The sequence below is a fragment of the Capricornis sumatraensis genome, chromosome X (assembly GCF_032405125.1).
Source record: "Capricornis sumatraensis isolate serow.1 chromosome X, serow.2, whole genome shotgun sequence".
Taxonomy (NCBI): Eukaryota; Metazoa; Chordata; class Mammalia; order Artiodactyla; family Bovidae; genus Capricornis; species Capricornis sumatraensis.
Window position 1 is genome coordinate 34,128,597 of NC_091092.1, and position 17,847 is coordinate 34,146,443.

A 17,847-nucleotide genomic window follows, 5' to 3' on the forward strand; every position below is an offset into this window, starting at 1 on the left:
AGCTATGGAAAAGAAACTGTGCACACTCACAGAGGAGGGAATAATAAATTCTGCCTCGACAGAGCAGCCAAGGGGAACTGGGCTGAGCTTTGGAGGATAGATTAGAGTTTCCCAAGCAAACAAAATGAGGACGGGATTCAGGATGGAGGGACCGGCAAACACAAAAGCAGAGAAGAACAGAAGCATGTGAAAATACTTGTACATAGTTTGCTGTAGCTGAAACTCGGGATAAAAATGAGAGGGTAATGAGAGGGGAGACTAAAGAAGGAGACAAGAGCCAAATCATGAAGGACTTCATCATAAAAATAAGCCATACAAATCAGGTATGGCTTAATCATAAGAAATGAGCCCCTTACGCCATAAAGCAGGGGTCCCCAAGCCCTGGGCCACAGATCAGTACAGTGTGTGGACTGTTAGGAACTGAACCGCACTGCAGGAGGTGAGCAGCAGGCAAGCGAATAAAGCTTCTCCTGTATGGAGTGAAGCTCCCCATCTCTCACATTACGTCTGCACTCCGCCTCCTGCTCAACAAACTCAGTAAATGTAATGCACTTGAATCATCCCCAAACAACCCCCCATTCTCGCCCCCGTCCATGCAAAAATTGTCTTCCATGAAACCGGCCCCTGGTGCCAAAAAGGTTGGAGACTGCTGCCATAGAGCATATGGAACTACTGAAAGGTTTTACTCCACATATTGAAATAATCTTTATTTATTTTTAATTGGAGGATAATTGCTTTACAATATTGTGTTGGTTTTTGCCATATATCAACATGAAATAACCTTTATGGCAGAAATATGGACAATAGTTTGGAGATGGGTATACACAGAAACCAAGAAACTAAGAAGTTAAGAAAAACTGAACTAAAGCAGCAGCAGTAAGAACAGAGACCAGGGAACTGGTTTAATATATTTGAGGAGATAGTGGGGGTTTAGTAATTAATTATGGCTAAAGAATGAGGAAAAGAAGAGCCACAGCGGTGCCCACATTCCCAACTTGAGTAAATACATGTCTGGTGATACCACTCAGAAGATCAGCAGAGAACATAGGAGAAAGAGCATGGTTTGGGGGGGTGGAGCAGTACAGAAAAATAATAAGTTCAGTCCTTTTTTTCTTTCTCTTTTTTTTAAAATTAATTTATTTAATTGGAGGCTAATTACTTTACAATATTGTGGTGGTTTTTTGCCAATACATTGACATGAATCAGCCACAGGTATACATGTGTCCCCCATCCCAAACCCCCCTCCCACCTCCCTCCCCATCCCATCCCTCTGGGTTGTCCCAGTGCACTGGCTATTTCATGCATTGAACCTGGACTGGTGATCTTTTTCACATATGGTAATATACATGTTTCAATGCTATTCTCTCAAATCACCCCATCCTTGCCTTCTCCCACAGAGTCCAAAAGTCTGTTCTTTATATCTGTGTCTCTTTTGTTATCTTGCATATAGGGTCATCATTGCCATCTTTCTAAATTCCACATATATGCATTAATATACTGTATTGCTGTTCTTCCTTCTGACTTCCTTCACTCTGTATAATAGGCTCCAGTTTCATCCACCTCATTAGAACTGATTCAAATGTGTTCTTCTTAATAGCTGAGTAGTATTCCATTGTGTATATGTACCACAGCTTTCTTATCCATTCATCTGCTGATGGACATCTAGGTTGCTTCCATGTCCTGGCTATTATAAACAGTGCTGCGATGAACATTGGGGTACACGTGTCTTTCAATTCTGGTTTCCTTGGTGTGTATGCCCAGCAGTGGGATTGCTGGGTCATATGGCAGATCTATTTCCAGTTTTTTAAGGAATCTCCACACTGTTCTCCATAGTGGCTGTACTAGTTTGCATTCCCACCAACAGTGTAAGAGGGTTCCCCTTTCTCCACACCCTCTCCAGCATTTATTGCTTGTAGACTTTTTGATAGCAGCCATTCTGACTGGCGTGAGATGGTACCTCATTGTGGTTTTGATTTGCATTTCTCTGATAATGAGTGATGTTGAGCATGTTTTCATGTATTTGTTAGCCATCTGTTTGTCTTTGGAGAAATGTCTGTTTAGTTCTTTGGTCCATTTTTTGATTGGGTTGTTTATTTTTCTGGTATTGAGCTACAGGAGCTGCTTGTATATTTTTGAGATCAATTATTTGTCAGTTGCTTCCTTTACTATTATTTTCTCCCATTCTGAAGGCTGTCTTTTCACCTTGCTTATAGTTTCCTTCATTGTGCAAGAGTTTTTAAGTTTAATTAGGTCCCATTTGTTTATTTTTGCTTTCATTTCCATTACTCCAGGAGCTGGGTCATAGAGGATCTTGCTGTGATTTATGTCAGAGAGTGTTTTGCCTACTGAGTTTAGTCTTAAACTTGTTGAGTTTGGGGTACCAGTGGGACATCCAAGTAAAGAGATGTAGTAGGAAATGGCATGTCAGGTGAAAATTCTGGACAGGAGAGAAGTTTCAACATAGAGCTATGGGAGTTAAGTCATGAGAATGGATGAGATTTCCCAGAGAAAATGACTGCAGAGTAGTTTCCAGCATTTTCGTAAGTCAGTATCTTTTATTTCCTGCACTGATGATAGTGAGATATGGTCCAAAAGAGTGGAACATTCAAGTGCTTTTCTCTTATCTTTGAAGTGCATTCTAGTAGTATGATTTCTTTTTACCAAAGTAGATTACCTTTCTGATTGTGTTTTGCTAGGTTAATATTAAAATTGACTGATTCTCCCTTTTCATAGTTGTATGGAGCAGGTGATTTGAAGTCAGACAGATATGCACCAGGCATCAGAAGAAAGTCAGTCAGAGATGAAAAACCAGCCACAGATGATTCACAGAGCCCAAAGTGAACAGGAAATCATTAAAAGTTAGTCATTAAATGCTTTATTGAGGCATTTAGAATCAACATTAAAGGGACTGGGTATATTACCCCATTTCATAGATGGACAAACTGAGGCAAAGTGTTATGCTGCCATTTGTTGTAGCTGTGCAGTTAAACAAAAGCTGGGGTGATGTGCTTCACTCTCAGGTTCTTTTATAGCAAGCCAAAGCTCCTTCCTGCTTTGAACAATGAGAGAATTTAAAATATTGCTGAGAATATGGTGTGGTTATTTTTTTAATTCTTCTTTCTCCCTTGGATCTAGGAATCATACATAAAGGGAATGGAGAAAATATGTTCATTTCCCAGCAGCCTCCAGTCATAGCAACCATAATGGGTAATGGACACCAAAGGAGCGTAGCCTGCACCAACTGCAATGGCCCCGCCCACAGCAACAAACTCTTCGCTCCCGTTGCCTTAGCTTCTGGCCCTGATGGTAGTGTGTATGTTGGTGACTTCAATTTTGTAAGGCGAATATTTCCCTCGGGAAACTCCGTTAGTATTTTGGAATTAAGGTAAGTCTCCTCTAATCTCTGTGTTTGCTTAGTGGATAAGGTGAAAGCAAGAATGAGGTAACAGGAACAGACGAGGCATTGCACGAAGGAACAGAAAATGCAGTTGCCATATTGTAGTACCGAGCTGAGATGCAGGGATAGGGCCAAAGACATAGGTCACCATGCCTACTCCCACTTGAAGAAACCTTTGAGCACTGCTTTGAAGAACCAGGAAGTGTTGACATGCCTGTATGTGTGGCCTTCCCTGAGTGCATTCCTGACACTGATGTGGAGCTCCATTCTGTCATGTGCTCAGGTAAGTCACTCAACCCCTGTTCTGCCCGTTACAAAGACTGATCAAAAATACATAGTATTGATTCTAGCAGGTAGAGGTGTTGTCAGAGCCAAAAACTACATTTTCTAAGTTCTCCAGGTCCAGTCTTTTGAAGTGGTCCGTTCATCAAAAGGAAAATGGCTGCCTGTGTTTACACGACAGTTGAAGAAGGATTAGTTTTTTCATCCTTAAAAGCTCTGATCCGTTGGAAAAAATGATTAAAGCATCCATCTTTAGACTTTCTCATTCTGTTTTAGGAATTTTCTTGAGAGGACGAAGTATTTTGACACCATTTGAAAGGAATTCATACCTTTTGGCACTGTCGTTCATATTTTGGAGTTACACAGAAATAACAACTAAAGAGACCTCAACTTAATCATCTTTATTTCTCCCTTTCTAAGAATTATTGTTGTTGTTCAGTTGCTCAGTTGTGTCTGACTCTTTGCGACCCTATAGACTGCAGCATGGCAAGCTTTCCATGGCAAGATTTTCACCATCTCCCAGAGTTTGCTTAACTCATGTCCACTGAGTCAGTGATGCCATCTAACCATCTCATCCTCTGTCTTCCCCTTCTCCTCCTGCCTTCAGTCTTTCCCAGCATCAAGGTCTTTTCAAATGAGTCAGCTCTTCACATCAGGTGGCCAAAGTATTGGAACATCAGCTTTAGCATCAGTCCTTCCAATGCATATTCAGGTTTCTAAGGATATAAGGCACAAATATATATCCCCTGGAGTCCTAGAAAAGGAAGACATCCTCTCCCATCCCAAGAGGGAGAAACAGATCTGTTTCCCCACCCCTGGATAAACTAATAGAGCCTTCTCCTAATTGGTTGTGACAGTTTTATCCCTGACACATGCCTTCAGGACATGAGGCTGAAAATTTCCCTAAGTTCCAGAAAACTTTGATGCCACCCTATAAACTCTTCCATAAAACAGTTCTTGCCTTGGGCATCACCTCAGTGACCTAAAAAGTAGTGACCAAGAACAGTGACTGGGAGAATAGAGACAATGATAGAGCAACGTGTATGCACGGAGCACAGTCAGGACCAGTCAAATCACATGAAAAGTCTTGGGTCATTTTCGTTTAACACTTATGATCACATAAACGTGGAAATCTGAATATATAAGGACATTCCTCAAAAGTTTTCAAATTCTCGTGCTTTCTTTTGGAATCTACCTCGCTTTTCTCAGACTGGGTCTTTCATACCTACTTAGAGAACTCTTCTAGTCCCAAACCCCCGTCCATTTTTCACATTAATTCACTCCAGTTTTAATACGTTTCTTAATTATAATTGCAAACGCTGTCATAGAGAAAAAAGCTGTTAAATCCCTTGACTGATAAAAAAAAATAGACTGTAAAATTAAGATTTTATAAAGATAAAGCACATCTACAGAGTCTAAAGAGGTACTAATTCATAGCACCCTGCCCTAATCAAATGTTCATGTACCTTGGGATGTCATACCTCACTGGGATTTGTCATTACAAGCAGTGTATCCCTTTGGGCACCTACTTACTGGAAAATCAATGAAGAAGGCCATGATGGTCGTAGCCTGGATTTGGAAATGTTTTATACAACATTCTACATTGTCTTCAAAATCCTAGGGATGCTCTGTCTACAGGATGCCAAACATAGGTGGAGCACTGAACAATTCATTCACCATCTGAATGTTTCCAGGCATGCAGATATTGGCCCTTGCATACAGACCTTGTCTGGCTGACCCCATATAGCCAACCCTATAAAACCTATGTAACTAGCTCCTATATATTAATAGCTGCCTTCTCAGAGGAAAAAAAAACATAGGATTATCTATAAAAACCAAAACTATTACTATAAAGAAAACCCAGCTAAATAGACTCCTTTCCCTTGTCATTTAAATGCAAATTTACCTAAGGTGGAGCAATTGTCATTCATTGAGAAGATTCTCTCTTGGTCAAGGGTCCTTAACAGTTCACAAATTTGCATTTTAGTCCAAAATACCTTATGACCTTCCTTTAACACAAAGTCATTTGAAGAATAAAATAGAATAACTTGGACCCTGATTGCAAAGTGATTTTCTCAGTATAAGGAAAATTTAGTTTTGGACAGAGTGAAGTAGTTTTCAATCCCTATTCCTTCTTGACTTCCCTGGTGGCTCAGACACACCATTTTCTCTCACTGCCACAGCTCTTCAAAGGCACAGGCGAGCACACACCATGAGCTCACACACCCAGGCTTTCACTTAGCGTGAGTCTGCCTAGCTGGCTCTTCTGAGCTGACATCCTATACAGCAGTTCTTCCTAACATTTTTCTTTAAGTTCTCAGACCTTTTTGAGAATCTATTGAATGTTATGGGCCTTCTCCCCCAGAAATAAACACATTCACACAAAACTCAGCCATTACATATTTTCATTCTCTCCCCATATCTCCACCTCCCACCTCCCACCCTAGCAACTTATCCCTGTGGATGAAGCCCTTTCATAGACTCATGGTTAAGATTCCCTGCATTTCTTTCAAGGAGAAAAAATTATTCTTCCTTCTCTACTCCCAACACTCTTGTGAATGGCCATCGGAGAAATAACCTGATGGAATATAAATATATAGATATGATCATTTAGATGTAATTAACAGGTAACTCCCTATTTGATGATAGTCAAAACCATCAACCGAGTCTATGACAGCAAACATTATCTGTCATGTTTAATCAGAAACCAGTATAGTCCTTATTAGAGTCACTTAAAAATAAAAGTATCCTGATCAGTAGTCTATTCTGTACACTTTGCATCTTTCACATATGATTGGTGAATTCAAATATTTGCTTTATAACTTTTCCAAGTTTAAACTTTCTTGGGAGAAATAAGTTGACACAAGGTGGTTTTGCTAGCTTAATAACCATAATGTTCGTTGAATTCTACTTTATATATAGAGAGAGTTCATTTTGTACCAATTTTTGGTTGATGTTAAAATCAGTTAATTTAATCGCTCCCCCCCTCCAGCGCATATTAGTCATTTTATTTCGTTGAGTCATCTGTTTCCTTGGAAACACAGACTATATATAGTCACTATGTTAATTGGTTGCATTTAAAACTGAGTGGAAGAGCAATATTGTCAATAAGTTGTTACAGAAAAAAATAGAGAACATTCTAGATCTTCATTATCTGTCAGGTTATTCATTATATAACTTAACTACTCTGTTTTCTACTTTTGTATCTACAAAACTGTCAATTTAGTATTTGAGCATGTAAGAGGATCCTCATCCTCTTACATGTCTTATACAGTTTAACCTGTTTTAAGATCCACAAATGTGTAGTTATCCATCCAGTGTTTGATGACATCTTGAGAGGACATAAAGCTTGCCCCTACTGGGTGCCCTTCTATATTTCCTTCTCTTTCATCTTCTTGTTCCATTTTGGGCCACATTGAACAATTCTAGATGCCCCTTGACATTTCAAAGACTGGCAGACTATAGATTTTTCCTCTCAGCTCCACTGATCCAAACCGTCCCCAATTGAGTTTCTTTCATCTGACCTCAAAAGTGATTTCATTTTCATTGGTGGATGATCATTTATTTCCTCTAGCTGATCCCCCATTGGCTGAATGGGGAGGGTACAAAACAGTCAGTTATGTCATTATTATTAGCAACATGTCAAGATGAACAAGATTATTTCTTGTTATTTAAGCATGTAGTATCCCTTTGCCTGTTTACTGCAGATTTCATCTGTACACATACATCTTAGTGCTTCCTTCCAGTGGGAAATTAAGATACAATAACAAAGAAGGGAAGCTTATAAGATCATGCAATTAAACCTGAGGGAGTCTCAAAAATACGTTCTGTGAAGTTTTGTTTTTTTAAGATAGATTTATGAGATAGCTTAGGTTTAGATATCCCTAGTGCTTTGCTTCTCATGTTAAAATTTTAAACACACATACACACACACATATTTCAGTAACTAAAAAGTGATATCACAGATTTATGAGCTTAGTGATAGAAGAGTCCATAGAGGTGTCTGGTAAAATGTAGTGTGCACTGCATCCCTGACGGTTGATCATCTTTACTTTGTTTATCCCTCTCAATAACAGAAAACTTACTTATCTCACCCAACAACCCACTGCATCTTTGGAATGCTCTGTTGAAAATTCTTCCTTCTATTGAGCAAAAATCTGCCTTCATGAAACATCCACTCAGTAGTGGCAAATGTTTACATCTAAAGCACAGAAGCCACTTCCCTCATTTACCTGAGAAGCTTTCACAAGTGTTAAGATAGGTACCTGAACTTTCTCTTCTTCATTCTCAGCATCCCCAAGTCCATCAACTGTTTCTCATCAATTATGACTGTTTCATCTTCCTTTGATTGTGACCTCAGAGTCATTTTTCAGTTTTCTAAAACTCACATGGGTAATAAAACAGGAGACACCATATGAAGTGCTTTGTAAGAATTTAAATATGAGTATCCTCTTGCTCCCCTCTCATCTTCTAATCTCACAAATCTATTAAGCATAACTGGAAATGATTTATTCTTTGTAAAAACCTCATGCTGTTATTGTTCAAGATGCCGTGATTCTCCAGATATTTGTTTTGTCCTTCCCTTAAAAAGGAAAAAAAGGAAGAAAAGAAAAGAGCCTACCAAATGCTTCTTGGTGCCTTGAGTAATTTCGACTTGACAAATGTCAATGTGACATGAAAATTTTCTCTTGAGATTTTACTGTTTCTTTCACAGTGACTGGTTAATATTTCCTACATTGTTCTTAAGACTCAACTCCTGTCTTTGCCTGGAGATTGGGTAGAACTGGAATATCACCCATTTAGGGACAGTTAGCATGATGAGGGACAGTAGAAGTTGTACAGAGCTCTGCTGAAGGAACAAATGGAACACAAGACTTTAAGGGCTCTGAAAATATCTGAAAAATGACCAAGAGCCTTCCTCTCGTCAGCAACACTAGAGTTCCAAATAGAGAAACAGACTACATATAGATGAAATAGGTGGTTAGCTTTCCAGTTTAGTCTCTTGTATTAGCATTGTCACCCAAAAGCTCCATTTACCTCACACCCAAAACATCTTTGCTGACCTTCCAAGGGGCCCAAATTGCCACCCTAAGAAATGCATTCCTCTGAGTTGAGACATTGGCTTTCCAAGAGTTCCCAACACGAGAACCTGTGTTGGAAAAATCCATCAAGCTAAAATCATCATTAATCCCCGAGCATGGATTCGTTTGTCAGATTGACTTTCAAGCGAATGGCTAGCTGAAAGCAGGGCCCTAAACACAACGCAGGAAAGTTATGATAAGGCCAAGGGACAGAGAATGAGAAGGATAGTCTTAACTGAGGGTTTCCTGAAGTTGGAAGCTCTAAGAAGTGGCAGGAGTGGGAACTCAGTCTTCCAAGGAAGACTCCCATGAGAAGATGAACACACAGGGAAGTCCATTCTTCGATATCAGATATTTTCTGACTAAGGATAAGGGAAGAAGCTAAGAACAGCATGAAGAACAAGCAAAGTGCTGCAACCAGCGCAGAGCAGGCCAGGCAAACTCTCGTGACGTCTGGTCATGAGCCAGAGACTCCAAAGTTGGCTTACCCCTTTTTCTCCATCCGTGAAATGTACTAAAGTATGGGTCATACATCCTTACCAAAATGTACAAAGAATGGGTCATACATGATGCTAAATGAAAGAAGCCAGGCACAAAATACCACACACTACCTAATGTCGTGTATATGAAATGTCAAGAATAAACAAATTCAGAGACAGAAAGCAGATGAATGGTTGCCTGGGGCTGGAGAAATGGGGGAAATGGGAACTGACTGCTAATGGGTACGGGGTTTCTTCATAAGATGATGCAAATGTTCTGGAATCGGATGATGGCCATGGTTGTACAACTCTATGAGCCTACTGGAAACTGCTGAATTGCACTTTTTCGAAGGGTGAAATTTTGGGGTATGTGAATTATATCTCAGTAAAAAGTTTTTAATTAAAAAAAAATAGACAGCCATTTTAATCTTGCAGGTCCTGAACAAAATCAAAGATCGATTTAAAGATCCTACCATCAGGAGCATTTCTTGCTCTGAAAAGATTTGCCTTTCCATACCTTTCTCCTCCAAACTCATGGCAAACTTCAAGTCAGTCAGTTGCCAGGTGGTGGTGCCCACTGATGGGCTCAGGTGCCTGTGAGGCACTCACACACTGACACCTCAGCGTGCAGTCCATTGCCAGCTAGACAGCAGACCGACTTTGGTGGTGGCTCAATCCTAAATCTTTAACTAAAAGTAATTCTGAGACAGAACAAGGTCACACACTGGAAATAAATTCCGTCATTTTCTCTTCCTCCCTCTGAGATGTTAATGAGAGAAGCTGCTCTGCATAATATGGGACATCTTCCCAAATTCACGGTGACATTATTGGCATGATCAGAAGTGGCCACAAGAAAATCAAACCACCCCCTCTCCTCACTCCTTGCCATCACCTAAGAATTTCAAAACCTTTTGGAGCCACACACATGGTTCTGTACCATGAGAGTCTCTGGCAGATGAAACCATGCTTTAATGAGATCCTTCTAGTATGTTCACAACTCGAGTTCCTTCAAGAAAATCAACCATGTAACAGTGATTAGAGCCAGCCTTAAGCACTTTCACCCTATAGTTCAGAGGCCACAAAAATAAGCAAGTGTCTAGAGACAAGGAAACTGAAAGAGGTTCAAATGCCTGAGGCCAGATTTCTAATCACATCACCTCACCCTTACCTTTTGATCTTTTGTGTCAACCCTGGGGATACCCACGCTTTAGAGGTGGCCCCATGAAATAGAAGGGGCTTCCCTGGTGGCTCAGTTGGTAAAGAGTCTGCCTACAATGCAGGAGAGCCAGGTTCGATCCCTGGGTTGGGAAGATCCCCTGGAGGAGGGCATGGCAACTCACTCCAGTATTCTTGCCTGGAGAATTCCATGGACAGAGGAGCCTAGTAGGCTACAGTCCATGGGGTCACAAAGAGTCGGACACGACTGGAGTGACTAATAACATAAAACGGAAAAGTCAGTGGATTGTCACTGTCGCCCACCTAGTCAAATCCCAAAAGGATTCTCTTCAACAAGAGTTAAATCAGTAGTTGCAGATGGCTTCAAAGGAAATCATTTTCTATCTTCTCTTCTTTCCTGATGTTCCAACTAATAAGAACATTTTCTAGTTTAGATAAAAAGATTTGTTATCTTCATGATTTTCAAAATGACCTAAGGGCCAGGTTTAAAAGGATTTTAAAACTGCAATGACTGTATTTCACAGATGATTATAACGTTTTAATTCTGGGCAGATTTGACCCAAGGTCAGGCCTATACACAGACTGTGCTCCCTGGGCGAGAAGACCCATACCCCGTCCCAGAGTAAGATACCCTAAGGCAGTGCCCTGTGCCAAGCTGTTAACAGATCAGGGACCCCGAAGCGTTCTGCTGTTTCTGACATGACAGTTCCGTTTTACCCACCCCGGTTGCTCCCTCAGAGCATGAGTAGCTAGCCAGCACAAGGCCCTCGTAGTTTGATGTAAACGATGTTTTATTGGAACTTTCTTGATGCAGTGGTTTTGATGCCAAGTACATTCTATCATGGTTGAAGAAAAAAGTTTTATACTTTCAATTTGTTAAATTGTTTAATATTGCTAAATACTTGTGCTAATGTGCACAAGCGATGTCCCTATCTCACCTCTACAATCATATAAGTGGCTTAAGCTTGGGTTGGGGATGTCTGTTGTACATAGACTTGATAATGAAAGAGTTTGCATTTTGACAAAGTGGCTTTCAAGTTAGAGACTTGCATGATTAGACCCTTTGCAGTGGGTACTTCTTCAAAACTTAGCCCAGGGGTTCTTAAGCCTTATTCTGCCTCAGAATCACCAACTGAGTTTGTTGAAAATGGAATTCTTAGGCCCCACTCCCACTTCCAGATTCTGATTTGGCATGACTGGGAAGAGCCCCCAGGAAACTGCACATGTGGCAAGAGCTCAGCTGCTTCCAATGAAAACAGTCCAGAGAGAACTTTTTGAAAAAAACTACCTTAGAGCTTTAGCCCAGGCACCAAGCTGGATGTTCAGTCATCTTGGCGCCATCTTAGGATAAGCAGCCAGGAGGGATTGGGTCCACTTTGGCTTACCCATCTGACTGAGTGATTGCTATGGAGTCCCTTTACTGACCACAAGCTGAGTTAGGAATAGGTGTGTCTGGTTCAGTTTGGCTTGTTGGATGATACTGATGACTCTCCGTTTGCTTTTACTTGCTATTCGTGGATACCTTGTGCACCCTAGAAACAGAGATACCAGACATAGGTAAGCAAATCACATGGGTGGGTGCCTAATGCCCCTTCCTGCCTAAGACATCACCTGCTAATGCTAATAGGGAAACTTTACTTCTTAAATAAGGTTAAAGGAATAATGTAAATGTTAACTTAGGAGTTATAACTCAGGTAAGTGTTTTCCAAAAGGAGAGCCCCACTAAGTGGAATTTGCTGGAGGATCAGAATGTACCAAAAAGAAAACACAATAAGAGAAAGTTGACAGTTCAGTACTTCCCGGGAAAGCAAAGCCTCCAATCTCATGGTGTTTTCTTAGGTGATATCACAGATGAGTGTCTGTAAGTTCAAATAGATTTGATGTGGTGGACTCCCCTGGTGGCTCAGATGGTAAAGAATCCTCTTGCCAATGCAGGAGACAAGAGATGTGGGTTTGATCCCCGGATCAGGAAGACCCCCTGGAGGAGGGCATGGCAACCTACTCCAGTATTATTGCCTGGAGAGTCCCATGGATAGAGGAGTCCTGCGGGCTACAGTCCATGGAATCACAGAGTCAGGCATGACTGAGCGACTAACACTTTCACTTCACTTTCACTTTCAAGTTGCAAGTAGAGAAAGAGATGGCACAGCAGTCTTTCTACTTCCAGGAATTTAGTTGACGAATATATTAAGAGAATGTTCTTGAATAAGATTTCTCCATGTTCCTCTTATGCAACCTCATGGTTTCTATTTTACCCCATCAGAAAAAAAAAAAAAAAAAGATAATAAACTTTAAACTGACCATTTACTGACAATGGCATATAACTCTGAAATTAGTCATAATAAGTATGTCTATTCAACTTGTTAACACATTACACTTGTCAAAACTGTTCTAAGTTACCTGAAATTGCAAAGGAGAAAATTGAATTTGTTCACTTTCGAATGCCAATTGTCATCAAAATGGCAGTGATGGGGTTTGTCATTTGGATTCCATCTGGGAGAGGCACTTCCCAAATGCCAGTGCACAAGATCAGCCTTGCTACTTTGGCATAACTGATTCCTTAAGCAAATTAAGTTGGTTATCAAATTGCTTGCTGGTAAAATGTTGCACAGTATTAATTATGAGCATTAATTGCCCATTTAACAATCTATGTGGTTTTAACTGGCATGAATGAAGTGATATTTGCTAAGTTATCTTTGCTAAGTCTCCATGCAGGCATTGCTTGCATGGAAAACTAACCAGAAGATGACAATAAGTCTAACACTAAAGTTATAATCTTCACATATTTCAAATCTCAATATGTGTTTAGACACAAGGGATTAGAACAAATTGGAATGTATTCCAGTGGTTTTTCTTTCTCGGGTTTGGCATGTTTTCACAAAGTAGAAAGAAACCAATCTCAAAAGAGCTGAAGTGCACTTGGGAAATGGCATGAAATGGCAAGAAATTGCATCTCAATATAGGAGACTTTCCTGACTGTTGGCTGTCAAGAAAATAGCAATCAGATTTGAATTTGGTGCATTTGGGCTATTCCATTTTCTAAAGGCCAGTGCACAGAGTTTGAGAACAGCCTTGCAAAGCAACATAGAAGAAGATTGTAACACTGAATTTTTTTGTCACTTTCAGAACAAGAGTATTCTGAAGGTATTTATTTTGCACACTCAGTCACATACAAATCTAATCTAATATTGGTCCAAGCACAGACTTGTTAGTGACCCTGGGTGAGCTTTCTATGTGCCTGGGTTTCCTCAGTTGAGATTTGAGAAGAATGATAATTTCAAGTTCCCTCAGAGGCACTTTGAGGATATTCAATAATAAATGAATGTAATGCATTCCAAAGTGTTTTTGTGCGAATAACATTTCTCTTGGAAAAATAGCCTATGGACTTTTCCTAAACAAAACATGATTAATCTGATTCAGTTGAAACTTCCACAAGCTGGCTACCAAAGTATTGAAGGTTGTTTTGGGGAGGGGTGTGACCCCTTCTTTATTCTAGAAAGATCTAAGGGCACTGGAAAATTTTTATTCTCAAGGCAAAAAGTACAACTAAATATGTGAAAACTTTTACTCAAACCCATATTTAAGCAGTCTTTGCTACAGAGATGCTTTGTCTCATATGACTGCCAAAGCAATACTGGAATCTGTCGGGCCCTTCACAGTTTATTTACAGCAGCTGGCATGGTAATTCCAGGGTTGAAGATGTCCCTGGAATCTACCGGATTCTCTTATTTGATGAAGGTAAGTAGAAAAAAATTAAGTATTCCAATTGGCTTTGATTTTTTTCCAATTAAAACTATAAACTGGATCTCAAGTCAATATTTGCCAGCCTTACTATCATTAACATAAATATGCTTAGAGGGCAAATGGCAATTACAAATACAATCAGGAACATGCCAGTCTTTAAGAGCATCTTAATTAGTCTAATGACCCTCTCCCCTCCATTTTGCTTGGCTAAGTAGCCAAGGCCTGAACTCTTCTATGTCTTAGTTAGATTCATATCCTACAGTTTAGTTCAGCACTTACTGAACATCAGCCCTGTCAGACCCTCTGTTGGCACTGAGGTAGAAAGGAAAGGTTCCTGCCTGCAAAGAGTTCACAGAGTAGTTGGAGAGAGAGAGATGTGGAGGGGAAAAAATAGTGCTTACACCCAGTATTCAGATCTCAGTTTCCAATACCATTTTTCAATAAAAAGACTAGGGATACTTGGAGAAATGATTCATTCTAGTGCCAGGGCAGGTATCATATAAGATGAGCCTGGAGCATCGTGTAGTTCCAGAAAGTAAGGACGTGCTCAAAAAACAAACAAAGCACACCCACATTGATGGCGGTTGATGAGGGGCACACAAGCCAACAGAAAGAGCTCCCAGGGGCTAAAGCTGCAACAATTTGAGCAACAAAATAAAGTAGTATTGGATTTAATGCAAAATATAAAGCAAATATCCATGAGTCCATACTGATAGGAAAAAATGGTTGAGTTCATAAATAAATGGAGAAGAAAACATAAAGTTGTCATGCAGAAGAACTCCAAATAATTTATATAGATACTTGACCCTCAAGGAGGTGCACTCCCTACTCTTTAAGTGTTGTCTTGGTGGAGTAACTTCCTCAAAAGAATACAGTGTGGAAAATAAGACAGAAAGAGTCAACTTGCAGAGGACAAACCTGACAAACACTACCTCAGCCAGGTGATTGAGGTCGACATTAACAGTGATAAGCCATGTTGATATTACGTACCCTTGATTCGATTTGATGAGAATGGCACTTTACCCCTGTGGTCTTCCTTCCCTGTCTAACTGTGAGAAAAAAAATCAGACACATTCCAGTAGGAGCATCCTACAAAATACCTGACCAGTACTCCTTAAAACTGTTAAGGTCATCAAAAACCAGCAAACTCTGAGAAACTGTCACAGCCCTTCGGAGCCTAAGGAGACAGGAAGGCTAAATATAATTTGGTATCCTAGATGGAATCCTGAAACAGAAAAAGGATATTAAGTAAAAACTAAGGAAATCTGAATAAAATATGAACTCCAGTTAATAATTTTTAAAAATAATGCTAATGTCATCAGTGCTGCTAGGTACCGTGTTCCTCCTATCTGCTCGTTTCTCTCCTTTCTACTTCTGTTGTAACACTCCTATTTACAAGTCATAGACCATTTACTGATCTGACTCCCCCACTAGACTGTAAGTTTCATGAAGAAAAGGGCTTTGCTGTGCACACAAGTAGGTCTCCCGACCATAGCACAATTCCTTGGCACATTGTTAGCACTTAGTAAATATTTTTTAATGACTCCATGAGCAAATACAAAAGAAATAGTACCAAGGAAGGAATGCAGGTGAGAGATGGCAGAACCTTGGACTACGGACAGAGGAGATAAAGACAAGTGGGCAGATTGGAGAAGAGTTTGGGAGGTAGAATTTTTTTTTTTTAATGTTGTTTTACTGGATATAGGGAATGGCAGAAAGAAGTAGTAAAGAATGGCTTCCGGTTTCTGATTTAGGCTACCAGGTGTGAGGCTGAGTGCTGTGCAGTGAGCACACTAGAGATAAGACAGGATAGCTCTTGTCCAACCTCTCATGGTTTATTAGGGGAAACAAATACATTTTTTTTTAAAAAAGTTAATATGACATGTGATCACCCAGAATAGAGGTAAGCATAGGCAAATAACTGAGCCTAGAGATTTAGGGAAAGCTTTCTTCAGAAGATAATGCCTGTATAAAACCTTAAAAGGCATATAAGAATTAATTACTTAGTAAAGAAAGGAATGTACCCCATACCAAGGAATATTTAAAAGTCTGTAGAGTTTTTAAAGATGGGAAGCAAATGATCAGATTAACTCTGGAGGCAAGATGGGGAAAAATGGATTTAAGGTTTCAAAAACACCTCCTATGGGCAGGGCTATGGAAAATATTGCAGGCCAGAGATGATGAAGGTTAAAACTAATGTAATAGCAGGAGGGATAGAAGAAAAGTTCTGAAAGTTTATTTGCAGGCACAATTACATGTGGAGAGAAAGGGGAAGAGTAAGGGTTAGACCTCAAGGTTTGGAGCTTAGATGATGTCAGCAGTACATGACCCTTAAGTTTAAGCAAAATGTCCCCCAAACCAAAACTCCTGCAGTGATGGGAAAAATGAAATTAGGAGGATCAAAACTAGTGAATGAGCTCAGCCACATATGCAGATAGAAATAATGCAAGATCCCATGTAAATATATAATTGAAGAATTTCAGGAATACCAAAATCCAGTCAAGGTAACTTGTCACCTTTAGGAGGTATAGATGATTGTGATTACAACCAAAAGAAAGGTCAAATGTAATCACTTGTATTATGTCCTGAAAGAAGAAAATGTGGGTTCAAGAAATATGGTAGTCAGCTAAAAAACAAACAAAAAAGTGAGAAACAAGGAAGCTTGGGAAGGAGAAGTTTGGCACAATATATCTGCAGTGCAGCCCTACTTAAGCCATACTCGTCACATTTTATGGATGCCTTTCCATTTCCAACAGGACCCCAGGAGGACAGTAGTGACCCCAAGTGAGGTAGGAAGCCCAGAAGACAAGAGTAGGTTTGTGAAGGATGGGGAATTCAGGAAGAGAATAACTAACTTCTGTTTTGGATTTTGAGGTGACTGTCTGAGGAGCTTCTGTTTGGGGTGATTGAGATATCCAGGCAGTAATCTAGTAGGTAATTGGAGAACTGGGTGGGGGGATAGAAAAAGGTATGTATGAGAAAACAGATCTCCTGGGATTTTCTCTCCTCTGCATCTTTCTCTACCCTCAAATGGATGGTACTGGGATATCAAGATCAATTACAGGTTAACATTGAATTTTTTTTAATCCCAGACCCATTATCAGAAAAACAAAGAGGTGTCCATCTCTTCAGTACATAAGAAAGAAGATACATTAATACTTTCACCTCTGAAGAGAATTTTCCACTTGTGACAAAAGGCAGAGCCCAGGGAGTGTAGGCTGAACAAGTTACTTTAAATAACTTTCTTTTTCTCTTCTCTTAGCACAAGCCCTGCTCACAAATACTATCTGGCTATGGACCCAATGTCTGAATCACTTTATCTATCAGACACCAATACCCGAAAAGTCTACAAGCTGAAATCTCTTGTGGAAACAAAAGATTTGTCCAAGAATTTTGAAGTGGTGGCAGGGACTGGTGATCAGTGCCTGCCCTTTGATCAGAGCCACTGTGGAGATGGCGGAAGAGCCTCAGAAGCTTCACTGAATAGCCCACGAGGTAAGAAAAATTCCTTGGTCATCTAAAGGTTTCATTTGACTTCACAGATCTCTAAGACTGTTGTCCTAGTGTGGTCCATCCATCCCAATATACTGTACCTCTGACAGACGTCATCTCTGAAGTCTATATGGGAAGATAGGCGCACCCAGGACTAATTTTTAGCCAATATGCATTCGGATAGTCATAACTATTA

At 40.0% G+C, this 17,847-nt stretch overlaps 1 protein-coding gene across 3 annotated transcripts in view; it reads left to right on the top strand.

Moving 5' to 3' along the window:
* The window catches only part of TENM1 (teneurin transmembrane protein 1), a 624,193-nt gene that overhangs the window by 504,294 nt on the left and 102,052 nt on the right, over positions 1 to 17,847 (top strand). For 2 of the 3 annotated variants that reach the window (XM_068962599.1, XM_068962600.1), the window contains exons 20-22: positions 3,136 to 3,385; positions 11,952 to 11,972; positions 17,422 to 17,654. In XM_068962599.1, the coding sequence (XP_068818700.1) occupies positions 3,136 to 3,385; positions 11,952 to 11,972; positions 17,422 to 17,654 (504 nt within the window). The remainder of the gene's footprint in view (positions 1 to 3,135; positions 3,386 to 11,951; positions 11,973 to 17,421; positions 17,655 to 17,847) is intronic. The other variant, XM_068962601.1, reaches the window with a different exon arrangement.